Raw genomic sequence first — 13486 nt, 5'->3', positions numbered from 1 at the left:
AACAGATTAGAACCTAGGGGACACTGAAGTGGTAGTGATGCTCCTGGTGCTGGGCATAATCGGGACGTGCTGTGAGTTAGCAAACCCATATCCTATTTCCAATCCCTTCTTCCTAGTTTTTCTCTACTCTCTGATTTTACATGGGAGCTCTTTCCTCATTCATGCTCTTTTTATAGCTGCCGCTTCAGAAAGCAATGACTCATGTGTAGGGATTTACTAGTTTTTTTTTTCCCCCTTGGAAAATTTAGCACTTCAGATGAAAGGGCCAGATGAAGCTGCGTTGCTACTTCTCCTTCCTTCTTTCTGCCTTAAATAGAAATGCAATATCTGGACTTGGGACAACCACCTTAGAACTGTAATGTGAAAAATCTGAGAAAAGTGTTAAAAGAACTCTGGAAATTATATTTAACGGTTGAGGCCAGGATGTGTGGTGGGGGCCAAGGTCCTGAGCTGAACCCAACGGTCCCAAGGCCGATGTCCACTTACCTCGGGAATAGAAAAGTACATGGGACGCCATGTGTTTTCCGTCTGTGTGAGGAAAGATCATAAGCACAGTGCTACCAGGGCAAGCACATCTGCTGTGGACAATGTAAAGAATGCTAGTACCCTATTAACTAATGCAGGCCACCCAGCATAGAGAGAATGGCTTGTTCCCCTGTTAACCTTTTCCCCTTTTAAAATTTAACCTGTTCCTTATTTTTCAAAATGTCTTTCAACCGTTTTATGAATGATGTATGACCCCATAATAATAAAAGTGAGGCAGCCGTAGAGATTGTCAAGCCTGTCCACTAGAAGGAAGCTCCTCCTGGTCCCTTTACACCTTTAATACTGTCTCGGTCTTTCTTTTAGTCCCTGTCATTTCCACCTAAAGGTATCTGGGAGCCTAATCAGACCCCAGCACTTAAGTGAGTTTCTGAATTCAGCTCAGCATCCCTGATTCTAAAGTCTTTTCTGATTAGAAAAATGAAATCCTTGCTTTCTGTCTGATTTTAACTGAGATTCTGTTTATATGGATTAAAATCTTCATCTGTGATTTGGAAATATATTGGACAAAATAGTCAGTGAGGGGGCAGAATTACAAAATAATTGGTTAAAAAGATCAAGAACAGGAAGCCTGTGATGACTTTAAAGATCCAGCAGGATGGTGACATGAAGCAAAACAGGCATCTGGGGAGGAGACAAATCTGTTTGGAGCAATCTGATCTCAAGGTGCAGGTAGGACATCCAAGTGTGGTACACACGTGAGCGTAAGGGGCACTTTCCTATTATAGGAGTAGCCTGGAGCTTTCAGTTGACAGTGACAGCTGAGTGAGTGTGTGTGTTTGTGTGTGTGTGTGTGTGTGTGTGTGTGTGTGAAGGGGAATAAGAATAAAAATCCCTGGAGACAGTAAAGCAAAGGACAATGGGAAGCATCTATATAACATTGAAATAGAAAGGACATTTTTATAGAATATGAAAAGTACAGAAATATGGAAGAATAGCAGACCTCCAAAGAGCTAGGTTAGCCAGTACGATAAAATAACATCCATGGCTTAAAATACAAACAATGAAAGTGTCTACAAACGGATACCTTTGGCCACATGCCAACCTTCCCTTGTGATTTCATTCTCTGAACTGACCCTGTTGCATTTTCCTTAACCTCAGCATATTAAATTTATTATAGGAATTAGGCATACTATCAATTTCTGTCTTATTAATTAGTTTATTTTCCTCTTTGATGACTACTGGAAATTAAGTATATCCTTGTCTGTAGTGTCAGTTTCTATACTATGTACAACCAAACCAGAAAAGGGCTGATAATCAAATAGAAAAGTGGGTATGATAAGGATTTCATAAACTACAGCCATTAAACATTTTAAACATTCTCAACCTCATCAATAATTAGGGAAGTAGATATTAAAACTACATCGTCATTATGACCTAATCAGATTGGCTAAAATTTAAAACTCATACAGTAGAAACTATTGGTGATGATGTAGAATAATAGACACTCTTGCCTATACTGCTGAGAAAGAGTATATGCCAAATTAATGCAAACACTTTAAAAAACTGGCATTATTGATTAATAATACATATACACATAATTTACGATCCAAGAATCCTATTTCTAGGTATACATGTAACCAAATTTTATATCAATGCTTTTCCTTCCAAATTATAAGAATATTGAGAGTAGCATTTATTGTGCTAGCCTAAAAGCAGACCTGAAAATAAACTCTCTACCCAATTAGAATGGAAAAATAATAAATTGTGTTCTATATTGCACAGTGTAACACTTAAATGAAAAAATAAGCAAAGAGCATGAAAAGTGCTGCTAAATACCATATGCATACATATAAATACACAATAATAGCAAGTAAGTTAAACATAAAAAATTTTATATGTGCACTTTAATAAAGTTAAAGTGGATAAACATGTATTTATATAATGACCAAAAGACAAAGCTGAAGGCAGCAGAATGGTACGTTCATAAGGGAGATACTGTGCTCTAAATGTTAGCATTCCTCCAAAACTCACCAGTCATTACCTAATACTGATTATCTGATACCAGTGTGCTGTGGTTGGGAGGTAAGGGTATCACCAGCGCTCTAACCTCACGGAAGGAGTTCTCGCCCTTACGAAAGAAGCTCCAGTGAGCTTCCTGCCCTGCTCTGGTATGTGACAATACAGCAACAAGGTGCCATCTGTGAGGCAAAGATCAAGCCCTCACCAGACACCTTCATCTCTAATTTCACAGCCTGCGCAACTGTAGGCCATGTACTTCTCTTCATTTTTAAAGTACTTTATGACTGTCTGAAGGGACCAACACTAGCTTTAGTAGTATTTGGAAGACAGCAGAGCTGAGGATGCAGAGAATTGGAAATGTTCAGTGTTTGTATCAGGATGATGGCTACAGTGTTCAAAGTAACTTAAGGAGCCTTTTTCTTATGACTGTCCTGCTCTTGGTATACATGTATTTCTTTAAATTATTTTTCAAATTCTTATCCAAAGTTCTCTCTCCTTCATTGTGATTTGAATATTTTAGTTCATAATATTGTTTTTACTTCAAAATCCACTCATTGCTTCTTATTGCTCCATCTGACCATTTTCTGGGGTTGCAATTAAGCTTAATTTCTGGAAACATTCCTCTCTTTTATTCCAATTAGCTAATCTTAGCAGTGACTATTAGGAGGGGCTTTTCTGGTCTATAGTTTCCTATCTCTTTTTTGACTGACACCTTTAATTTCCTTTCCGCCTCTCTATTCAGTTTTATCTTCATAGCCTGCCCAAGGGAGTTATGTAAGTGTAATTTTAAATTAGCCTAATTGCTCAGCCTCCTTTGAGATGGGAGGAATTGTCTAGCAAGAGGATAAATATTTGTACGGATAATTTTGATAATAGGTAAATCTAAGTCTGCTGCATCCCCCGTTCATTCCCACGGTATCCATCCCCTTTTTGCAGTTATATTTAGGTTTAACTGCTGACTTCTACCTTCGTGAATTTGGTTGAGAGCTCCATGAAAGATTGACTTGGTAGTCTTAAATTTTGTAAATGAAGGAAAGTCTACAAAACACTTGGAGAGTGGTCTTAGCCACAAGAGTACTTAAGAATGAAAATTACCTATATAAAAGCTAAGTAAAGAAACTTATTTTGCTTTTAATGGGAAATAAGGTGATATCTGAATCTCTTGTAATAGTTTCATATCGGTTAAAGATAGCAGGAGAGGGAACCAATACTTAATAGAAACTGTGTGCCAATACAAGAGACACTCTACATTTTCACACTGAATTAGTGAGTCTGTATTATTAATCTAAATTAACATTTTAGAAAGAGACCCAGAAAAATCAAGTAACTTTCCCAACATCATACACCAACAAAGTGACTCAACCAAGATTTAAACTTCAGACTCTGTGACCACGAAACCTGTGGTCTTCTGTATCTTCCCGTCTCACATTTAGGAATTGAAATGACACATGCATGTACACTAACAGAGCAGGACCCACTGATTACTTGTATAACATTTTAAAATAGATTTTTGTATGCTCCCTTTTACTTTGGTGCTTAATATGTAAATTAAGAAGCGATGATTTTATTTCTTTTGTAATGCAGCACTTTGAAAGTTATTCATCAAATCCGTTGGAAGGCATGGCTGGGAATTCCTAGAGACTCCGGATAATGGTGCTGAAATTCTTTTCATTAGTCCCATTCATTAGGTCAGTAACTGACTATATGAACTAGACCTCACATATATATTAAACCCATAGCTTATTAATGTCCAGAATAAAATTTGATTGCCACCTTTTCAAATACATGACTTGATTTCTGAATCAAACAGAACTGCTACTTAAAGATTTTAAAAATAAATTATGACTTTTGCCTCCCCCCCTCATTTCTTCCTTTCAGGCAAATAAATGCTAAAATCATTTTGTAGCACTCATACACAAAGACACACAATTTCCAAATGGTAAAGATTTAAATGTTATTTATCAGTGCATAGGCAAAATCTCTGGTAGGTAGTATAAAAATTTCTCAAGTTTCTTTAAAGAAAAAAAGTAACTTGCGTAAAGCTTGATCTACTACTAAGGTCCACTTGACATACTCATGAAATCTCACTTCTCCCTCTTTAGACACTGAGGATTCAGTGAGCACATCTCATTTTAATACGAGCGATAGGATGACCAAGTACCAGAGTTTTAGCGGTCCTCACATGTAGTTATTGCCTGAAGTATTCTGTCTGCTTCCTGCTGTCTGAGCAGCTGAATGGAAGCATCATCTGTGGAACGCTTGCCTGTCCTGCTGCCTGAGGCAAACACAGAGGGAACATTTGCGTATAAGATGATGAGACCACAGAAGTGGCAAAAAGTGATTTAAATAGACGCCTCAAGCAAAAGAGAATACAGATTTTTTTCTCTTAAAAAGTAAACAAGTCATGGTGGCACATGCCTGTAATCCCAGCACTTGGGACGCCAAAGCAAGAGGATCACTGCAAATTCAAGGCCAGTCTCAATCAGCTACATAGTGAGTTCAAGGCCAGCCTGAACTGCATAGTGAGATGGTGTCTCAAGAAAAGAAAAGGAATGTAAGACTTGCTCTTAAAAAATTCTTATAGTCATCTCACCTGACATGCATGAAAGTACTTCACACAAGTGCAGTTGTATTACTTACTCTTCAGCTGACTGAAGGCTTGGGAGCAGGGGGCGGGGAGCAGTATGTGAATACCTTCGCTTGTCCAGCTTTTGTAATGGCGGGAATGTTAAAGAGCTGTCCCGTGTAAAACTGAAGCCCACTGAACAGGATCACGGCAATTGAGTCTCCTTCTTTTTCAATGACTTCAAGAATATCCTCCATTCTTAAGATTTCTTCCCCCTAAGCCAAAGCAGACACAAGTTATGCAGTAATCAAAATAATGATTTGTCACTTTGTATTTGTCAGTCTAAATTTCACCATATCTTTCTCACCATAAGAAAAAGAGAAGGTCAATTTTTATCCCCACACTCACACACTGTAAAAACCTGGTCGAAGAGCAGTACTTTGGCAGATATACTCATTGTTAAGAAGTGATAATAAAATAGTAAAAGGGAGTTGTTTAATGCCTCAGTCTTTGCAGAAACATATTCCTTTGATTTATCCTTCAGCTTTTCAATTGATCTTTATAATTTTGTATATGTATGAGTTTTTTCTCATTAAATACAAACTGGGACTGTACAAAACATTCAAAATGTAAGAAGTCCATGAAAAATCATATAACAACAGAAATTTGTTGAAAATAAGAATTGAATTTATCAATGTAATATAATCTTTCAGGACAAAATCACTGCAGTGTCTTTGTTTTGAATGAACTAATTTCTATTCACTTAACTGTAAAATCTTCTTCAAACTAAAGTTCAAGATCCAATCCAAAAACAGAATCATAAAGTTTCACTAGCACCCAGCATATTCTCATCATCATATTCTCCTTATCATCCAAATGTAATTCATGATTGTGAATCAACTTAGGTGTGTCCTTGCCAACAATTTGACCTGAAATAAACTGGTTAAATAGAAAGCATCTACTTGTATGCTAACAATTCCAATCAACTTAACAAATGTTTTTAAACTTTCTCCAGTGCTAAGTTTCACATAACTTTGAGGTCCATGCATCATTAATTAGATTAATGTTGGAGGAAAACTTCATAATATGTTCCTAAGTTATTCTTCAGTTTATTTCTAAGTTATAATTCTTGTCCTTTGCCAGTCACTCTGATCCATGCTCTATGTTCCTTGTGGTTTGTGTGCATGGGGGTGGAGGGTTGTGACGATTTGTATATGTTTGTATTAAAAACATCTGGAATATTTTACAGAATAAGAACAGGGATGATATTGAAATCCCTGACATGATAACTCAAAAATATATTTTAAACACGTAAAGAGGAGAATTTAATATATAAAGAAAATAAATTATGAGAAAATTTCTAAGTAAAGTATAAATTTTTATTCACTAAAGAATTTAATATGGTTGGCTACCACAATTAAAAATAAAGGATAAGGATAGTACTGCATAAACTGATAAGCAATTTATTTCTTTAAAGAGTCAGTATTAAAAAAGGAAGAAACATATTTCACAAAGATGGGAGAGGGGCCTCATTCCCGTGGACTTATTTTCAGCTGGCAGTGCTAAACACTGGTCCCAATATTGTAATTAACTCATGGGACAATAAATTCTGGTTACTTATTTATAAGATTAAAACCTATGATTGTTGCTAGCCATATTCAGTTGAGCTAGAAATTGGTAATTTATATAGCATGCCTGTAGTAGATATCCTTAGAATGTTTTATTTCATTAACTTCTCGAGTATTGGCAAATAGAAGTGAAGAGACCAGGTCTTTACTTTTTTTCAAAGTACTTATATTGAAGAAAGTAATTATTGAAACATTGGCTTAATACTCTGAAATCTTTCTATTTTCTATTTTACACAATATGATCTAATAGTAACAGAAGTATTTTTTACACTTTCTTGAAAGTTCCATTAAAGTAATGAAGAACTTTTCAGGAAATGGAAGACAAAAAATCAATACTGAGTAGAAGCACAATGAATATTTATTTCTTGTCATGTACCTCTCTCGGCTTTATCATCCGCATACTTTTCTCAACATCGAGCCCATGAAGTTGAAGCTGTGACTCCATGGCATACTGAAAGGGAAGGGTAATTTATTTATTAAATCGAACTGAATGCACAGAAGTGCATTGCAATAACAACTCGGAAAACAAACAATAAAATATCAATAAAAACATCTTATTGTGTTACAACCAAGGTCAAGGTTGAAAGTAACTGAATCATACATCAAAGAAAAACTACTTAACATGAGAAGCAGGAATCTGAACAATCTTTAAAACAGTACAAATTAGAGTTGAGTGGAAATATAGAGGTCATTTGGACTTTAAAAGTTACAAGAGATTTTTATACTACAACTCTACTATCACAAGTCAAAATCTGAATTTCAAAATAACTAGGGAGTAATATGTACTTGTTATGCTTCAGGATATAAAAATGGTTTGGCTTAAAAAGAATAAACTATTGAGATGAAAAGATATTAAAGAATCTACTTTGCTGACAATTTGGTATGCATGGGAATGAGATATTATTACAAGGATCCAAATTTTTAAAAGATGTTGGAGTTTTGCTCCTTTTTAGTAAGATAATGGCTATTAATTTCAACAACATAGTTTTTATATGCCATAGAATTACAAGATGTGAGCTAGAATAACGTAAATATAGAAACTAAGTTTCTGTAACAGTAAATCTCTAACAAGAAATATGCAATGCACTGTGTGTGTGTGTGTGTGTGTGTGTCTGTCACAGCAAAAAAATGTATCAACTGAATTACTGCTGTGCTAGCACCTTTTGCGATCCACAAGAAGTATTTTGAATCCTTAATAAATACAGCTTTTGCTAATAAGGCATCAATAAATATGTTAGCACGCTAAGGAACAAAGAGACAAACAAAAGCTTCCATTTCAATTTTATGTAGCTAAAAGTTTAAGCACTGGGGTTAGTATTGATTCGATTTCATAAAATAAAACAGCAACAGGAATTAATAAAACTTTTATAACCACACTTGATTTAAACGAGCAGTTTACTCAATGTCTTTTAAAAGACTAATAAATCAATGTTCCTATTCAATCTTTTCCTCCCTTAACACAAGTTTTAGTTGAACAACAGGAATAAATCTACAATCTATAAAAACTGCTTAAATCAAAAGCATTTGGTAGATGTTTCTATAGTAAAGTTTCTTTCAAAAACAAATGAATACATATTCAAGTCAGGCCAAGGATACCTCCCTCTAAGAAGAGAAGGAAGACCATAAATATAACTTGAGGAAATCCTTACATGATCAGAAGGGAAGGCTTTGGCTTCTAGAAGAATTTTATACCGTTTTGGCGTAGGCTTAAAAAATGATAACTGCAATGAAATGGATTTATTGAGAAAGCATTAATGCACAATTTACACTTGTTCACTTTATGACATGCTTTCATTTTATGATCTCAAACATTTTAAAGGGATTAGTTAAACATCTAAGCTATCTGTCAGTGGTTCCTTTTCAATTAGAATTCTTTAGAATGACTTATACAGAGGAAAAATACATTGGCCCATTGTATTTATCAATGGGAAAGCAAACAGGGGAAATGTATATCAGATAAAACAACTTCGCACACTCTACTTACATGTCAATTGAAAATTTATCATCCAAAGAATGTAATGGTAATTTCTTTAGTATGAAATTGAAATATCTTGTTCTACATATGTGTCTTATTTATAATTATTTACCAGGCACTACTAATTTGGCTTCAATTACACAATTTTCCACTGTTTTCTTTATTTTATGGTATTTCATTTCAGGTCTACCTACAAGTATATCAATATGAAACATTCGTCCTTAGATGCACCAGTGAGAAGTAGCCTGTTTATTCAGTAAGGCTCTTTTATTTCTCCAGTTTCTGGAGAAATAGGTTGAGAATAACAATGGGCATTATTACTATTAACTAGGTGCTGATTATGGGCCAGGGTGTTATAGTAACTTCCATCTGGTGTCATATTTAATCTTCCTATAGATCTATGTGATATGTATTCGTGTGTTCACTTTTATAAAATACACAGTTAATATTTAGAGATGTTGAATATGTTCTCTAATGTCTAGCAAACATTAATTAACTTATCTGGGGCTTAAAACAAAGGCTGTCTGAACGTGTAGCAATGTTTTCAATACACAATTAAAACACAAGGTCAAAATTTTTCAGTGCCAATTGATTGCTATAGATGCTATATCCCAAATTGAGAACACATTTCACACCTTAAGGTGTAACTATTGCATATTTAAGATCCAATAAGTACCTTAACTATTTAGCTCATAAGATCTCTTTTCTCCAAGTTAGTCTATTTCATGCATTTTAAACCTATTCAAAAATTAGTAGCTACTTTTTTTTTGGTACTAGGAATCAAAAAATTTAACACACAATAGAACACTGATCAAGTTCTACCTACCCTGCTGAAGTTCAGCATATTCGAGGTTGTCTTTCTGAGAAGTTCAGTGCTCTGATTGTAATTGTGCATCCTTATACTGTGTACCCGCAAGCAGGGTACCTTTTCACCCACCATGACTCTATTTGGTTATGTTTGGAGATATTCTAAAACCCACAGGATCAACTATTGCTGTTTATGAAAAAATCATTATATCATAGTCCAACATTTTCTGGTAAAAATGAAAATAACCTTATATCTTATTTTTTAAATAATTAAAACCTCACATTCAGATGAATTAAAGATAGGAGAGCATCAGATTTTATAAATGACTGTATTCTAAACACTGGTGGGGAAGGAAACTTACCAATAGGAGATGTAAGTTAACAGTCAAAGCATTCATTAAGGCTATTTCTTTCTCGCTGGCTCCTGTAAAATAATCATATCATAATTTACACAGTTTTATGTAAAGCACTTGGCAAAACAAGGTAAGGAGGCTCCATTCAGTGATTCTTAATGTTTTCAGAGATAAGGTCACACTTGACGGGTCATCATAAAGAAAGAGAAGGTTCCTACTGGACTCATTATATCAATTGGTAACTGGAGTCATGTGCACACAGCCAGCTTAAAAAAAGTATTTCCTTTTTGAAGTTATAAATAACAACAAAAAAAAATGAAGCCTTTTCTTTTGCCTGCAAACTAAAAACGATTTATCATATTTTCAGTCAGTTTGCAAAATACCCAATGGGAACATTTTTTGTGGTAAGTGTATTTTCAAAAGCAATATCAACAGATATTAAGGCCAATCATTTTTAAAGTTGGCTCTTTCTAACATCATATTTTAAATGCACCTTTAATATAAGAAGGCTACTTTGCCAAATATATTTCTCTCTTATTACCATGAGATATATAACAGTTAACAAGGCAAAAGTGCTACAGTGCAAAATATAACAACCTAAATAACTCTAGGGTTTATTTACACACACTGAAATGAAAGATAATAAAGACAAATACTACCCAATAAGAAAAAATCCAAAATTAAGATTCCTACTGCATAATAATATTCTGACATAATTTCTATTAGAAAAAGTTTTGACACTATTGAATCCAGAAAATACATTGATTGCTTAAGAATTCAAGGCACATAAATATTGCTTTTAGTTTTTATGCTGTATCTTAAAGGCAGTTGGACCCATGTGATCATCATCAACACTAAGAAATGAATTCTGTGTACCTTAATGTTTATAAGATTGTACTAGATGTTAGAGAACATTATAATACCAGGACTATATTTTGTACCCAAAAAGGTACTCTGACAGCATTCCATTTTAAAAAAACAGACAGGAAATTGGAGAATAAGTGTAATAGATTCTAAAACTAAGTTCATTTATGGGGAAGTCCATGAAAATAAGTGTTTAAATTATGACATTTAAAATTTAAAATAGTCATAAAAGAAAGGGCCAAAACGTCATTTATTCAATGCAAAAGTATTTCCTTTGTTACACAAATTTCATCAATTTATATACAGAATTGATGAACAAGTCATAAATATTAAAAGCCATGTCCTTGGTCATTGTGAGATAAGTAATATCTGAAGACAAGGGGAAGGGAATATCATTCTATATTCCAACCACTAAATAAAATCCCCCTGTACATCTGAGATAGATGTGAAAGGCTCATGTTGTGTATGGTGTCATACCCTTGTTACCATAAGAAATTTTCTTTGAAATATAGTCACCAAGCAAAACACTTTTAGCTTGAGTTATTGCTGCTTCTTGACATTATGGTGTGAATCTTTATTGTTATTTCTGAAATGAAACATTATCTAAGATATCTAACCTCATTGTGTTCTTGATGCCCTGTTAAGGATTTACATACATGTCTTCCAAATAACTAACTAATAAATGTTAACAAGGGGAGCAGAAGGAGGAAAGGAAAAAAAAGAACAGTAAGACAGAAAGATAGATGAGAGAGAGAGAGAGAGACAGAGAGACAGAGACAGAGAGAGAGACAGAGAGAGAGAGAGAGAGAGAGAGAGAGAGAGAGAAGAATTAGTAGAAAAAGAAGTATTTAAAAAATATAGTGAGTACAAATCATAGCAGTTATCACAAAATGAAATCAGAGAAATAGAAAAGGGAGGAAATAATGAGTGGAGGACTTTCTGTAGGAACTTAGGCTTTACATTTTGCTTCAATATTTTATTTCAATTAAAAGTATGGATTTCTGGGAAATTTTGGTCCTCTAAGAAATACCGTGCCATTTTAGATCACCTCATATTTTTCTGGGAATTTCATGGGAACATGACAAACTTACACGTATGTTCACCCACACGTGTATTGTGCTAAATTAACTCAGACTTACACATGGCTCTCCCCCAGGCAGTAAAGTTTGAAAACATTAAGTGTTTATTGCAAATATTACCTAAATGCACCAAAGAGTCAGGGATTCTAAACATCAAAGCAGTGCCTGTTAACTGATTTTCAGTTTATTTTCAAAAGAAAATTTGCATAATTGACCTATTTCTTTGGGTTCATGTTGAACTCCTAAGCATTGTTCTTCTAAGTTATTTCAACACTGCTGGCATTCTGTGAGAAAATAAGCCCCCTGAATTTATAAATAGAAATTATTTGTATTTATTTTTGTTCTTTTTTTTTATTCCTGACAGGCTTCTTTGAATTAGTATGAAAACAAGAATTCTAAGTATATAGGGTCAAAAAATGTAACAGCGTCTGAAAGCTTAATAGGAATGGAAAGTTTCTTTAAATGGATGTGAGACATGTCTCTCAGTAAAAAAATGTTTGTGTGCTGCTTATTTATTTATTGAACATTACAGCATGAGTTATCCGAAGACAAAGCTTCAGTAAACGTGAGCACTGTCTTTCTCTAAGTCTGGCGTGCTAACAGTGATGGAGCCATAATTATGTGCCAACACTTCCAAACTCAGGTCTTACATTATCTAGACAGTCTTCACAGCAACAAGACAAAGTTTCTACTGATTTTCTTTATTATTACCATGAGAAAATGGACATCAAAAGGGATGAACTCACTTACTCAAAGTATGGTAGGAAAAAAATAATTCTTGTTCCTTTTTATGTTTGGAAGCAACATCTACAATATACTCACTTTAAGGTATATAGGGGAGCCCAGGCTCACAACCATCTTCTCTCTGTGTCTTTCTTATTATAATATAATTTCAAATCTTTCACAACATGAAGACAACAAGGGCCACAAGACGCTCACCACTATTTGATAACCAATGTCACTTGGGGTTTTGTAACTGGCACAGCGTGTTCTGCAAATGCTATTAAGCAGACGCAAACATTACTGTGGCTTTCCTTATTAGGTCTGTAATTAGGCTATGCAAAAGTTTTACCTCTGTCTTTCAAATAGAAAACTTTCTGTGGCCTCTAGAGGCAGCTGACATATAGTAGAGGACCTGTGACTATTAGGGTAGAGCTGCCGGAGATTATTGGTTCTTTAAGGCCAGCCACAGATTCTGTAAGCCAAATTTATGTTTCTATTACAACACTTTTATAAGCTCAAATGTGCATATCTTTCCCTTTGTGATTTTTATGTGTCCAGGGAGAAGGAGGCATAATAATAACACCAATAATATTCTTCAGCAATTTTATTTCTAGCATTTTGATAATATGACATTAATTATAAGAGAAAGTTATTCCATGTTTTGTGGAATTGTTGGCTCTATATAAATGCTATATTAATAGTTTTTTTCACATCTAAAATTGAAACTTTTTCTATATCTGTGTACATTGTGTTTTTCTCTTCTCTATCCACTCCACCAATTTGTACACGTAATAATGTTTACTGTCCTCCCTTATTACTTCTTTTTGAAATTTTTTATAGCAAAATAAAGCTGTGATTTTAGGAAGCTAAAAGATTCAGTCTTGACCCAAATTATACACATTTCTGTTCAGGACATATTTATACAATCACAATAGGTAGGGAGAAATAAATTTGATCTTTGCTACACTTGAGTGTAGATACCACAC

General features: G+C 34.3%; 1 protein-coding gene across 10 annotated transcripts in view; it reads right to left on the bottom strand.

Annotated features, from left to right (window-relative positions):
• Positions 1–13486, bottom strand: part of Kynu (kynureninase) — a 116627-nt gene that overhangs the window by 63176 nt on the left and 39965 nt on the right. For 9 of the 10 annotated variants that reach the window (XR_001235273.1, XR_001235271.1, XR_001235274.1 and 6 more), the window contains exons 5-8: positions 9844–9905; positions 8349–8420; positions 7076–7150; positions 5200–5346 (exon numbers count right to left, since the gene is read on the bottom strand). Coding sequence is in view for 6 of the 10 variants with exons in the window: in XM_013517494.1 (XP_013372948.1) it covers positions 5200–5346; positions 7076–7150; positions 8349–8420; positions 9844–9905 (356 nt within the window). In the remaining 4 variants the exon portion in view is untranslated. The remainder of the gene's footprint in view (positions 1–5199; positions 5347–7075; positions 7151–8348; positions 8421–9843; positions 9906–13486) is intronic. The other variant, XM_005390779.2, reaches the window with a different exon arrangement.

This window comes from Chinchilla lanigera, unplaced genomic scaffold, assembly GCF_000276665.1.
Source record: "Chinchilla lanigera isolate Chin_1 unplaced genomic scaffold, ChiLan1.0 scaffold00039, whole genome shotgun sequence".
Lineage (NCBI taxonomy): Eukaryota > Metazoa > Chordata > Mammalia > Rodentia > Chinchillidae > Chinchilla > Chinchilla lanigera.
The sequence above is the reverse complement of the archived record's forward strand: the minus strand, read 5'-3'. Positions and strand labels throughout refer to the sequence as shown.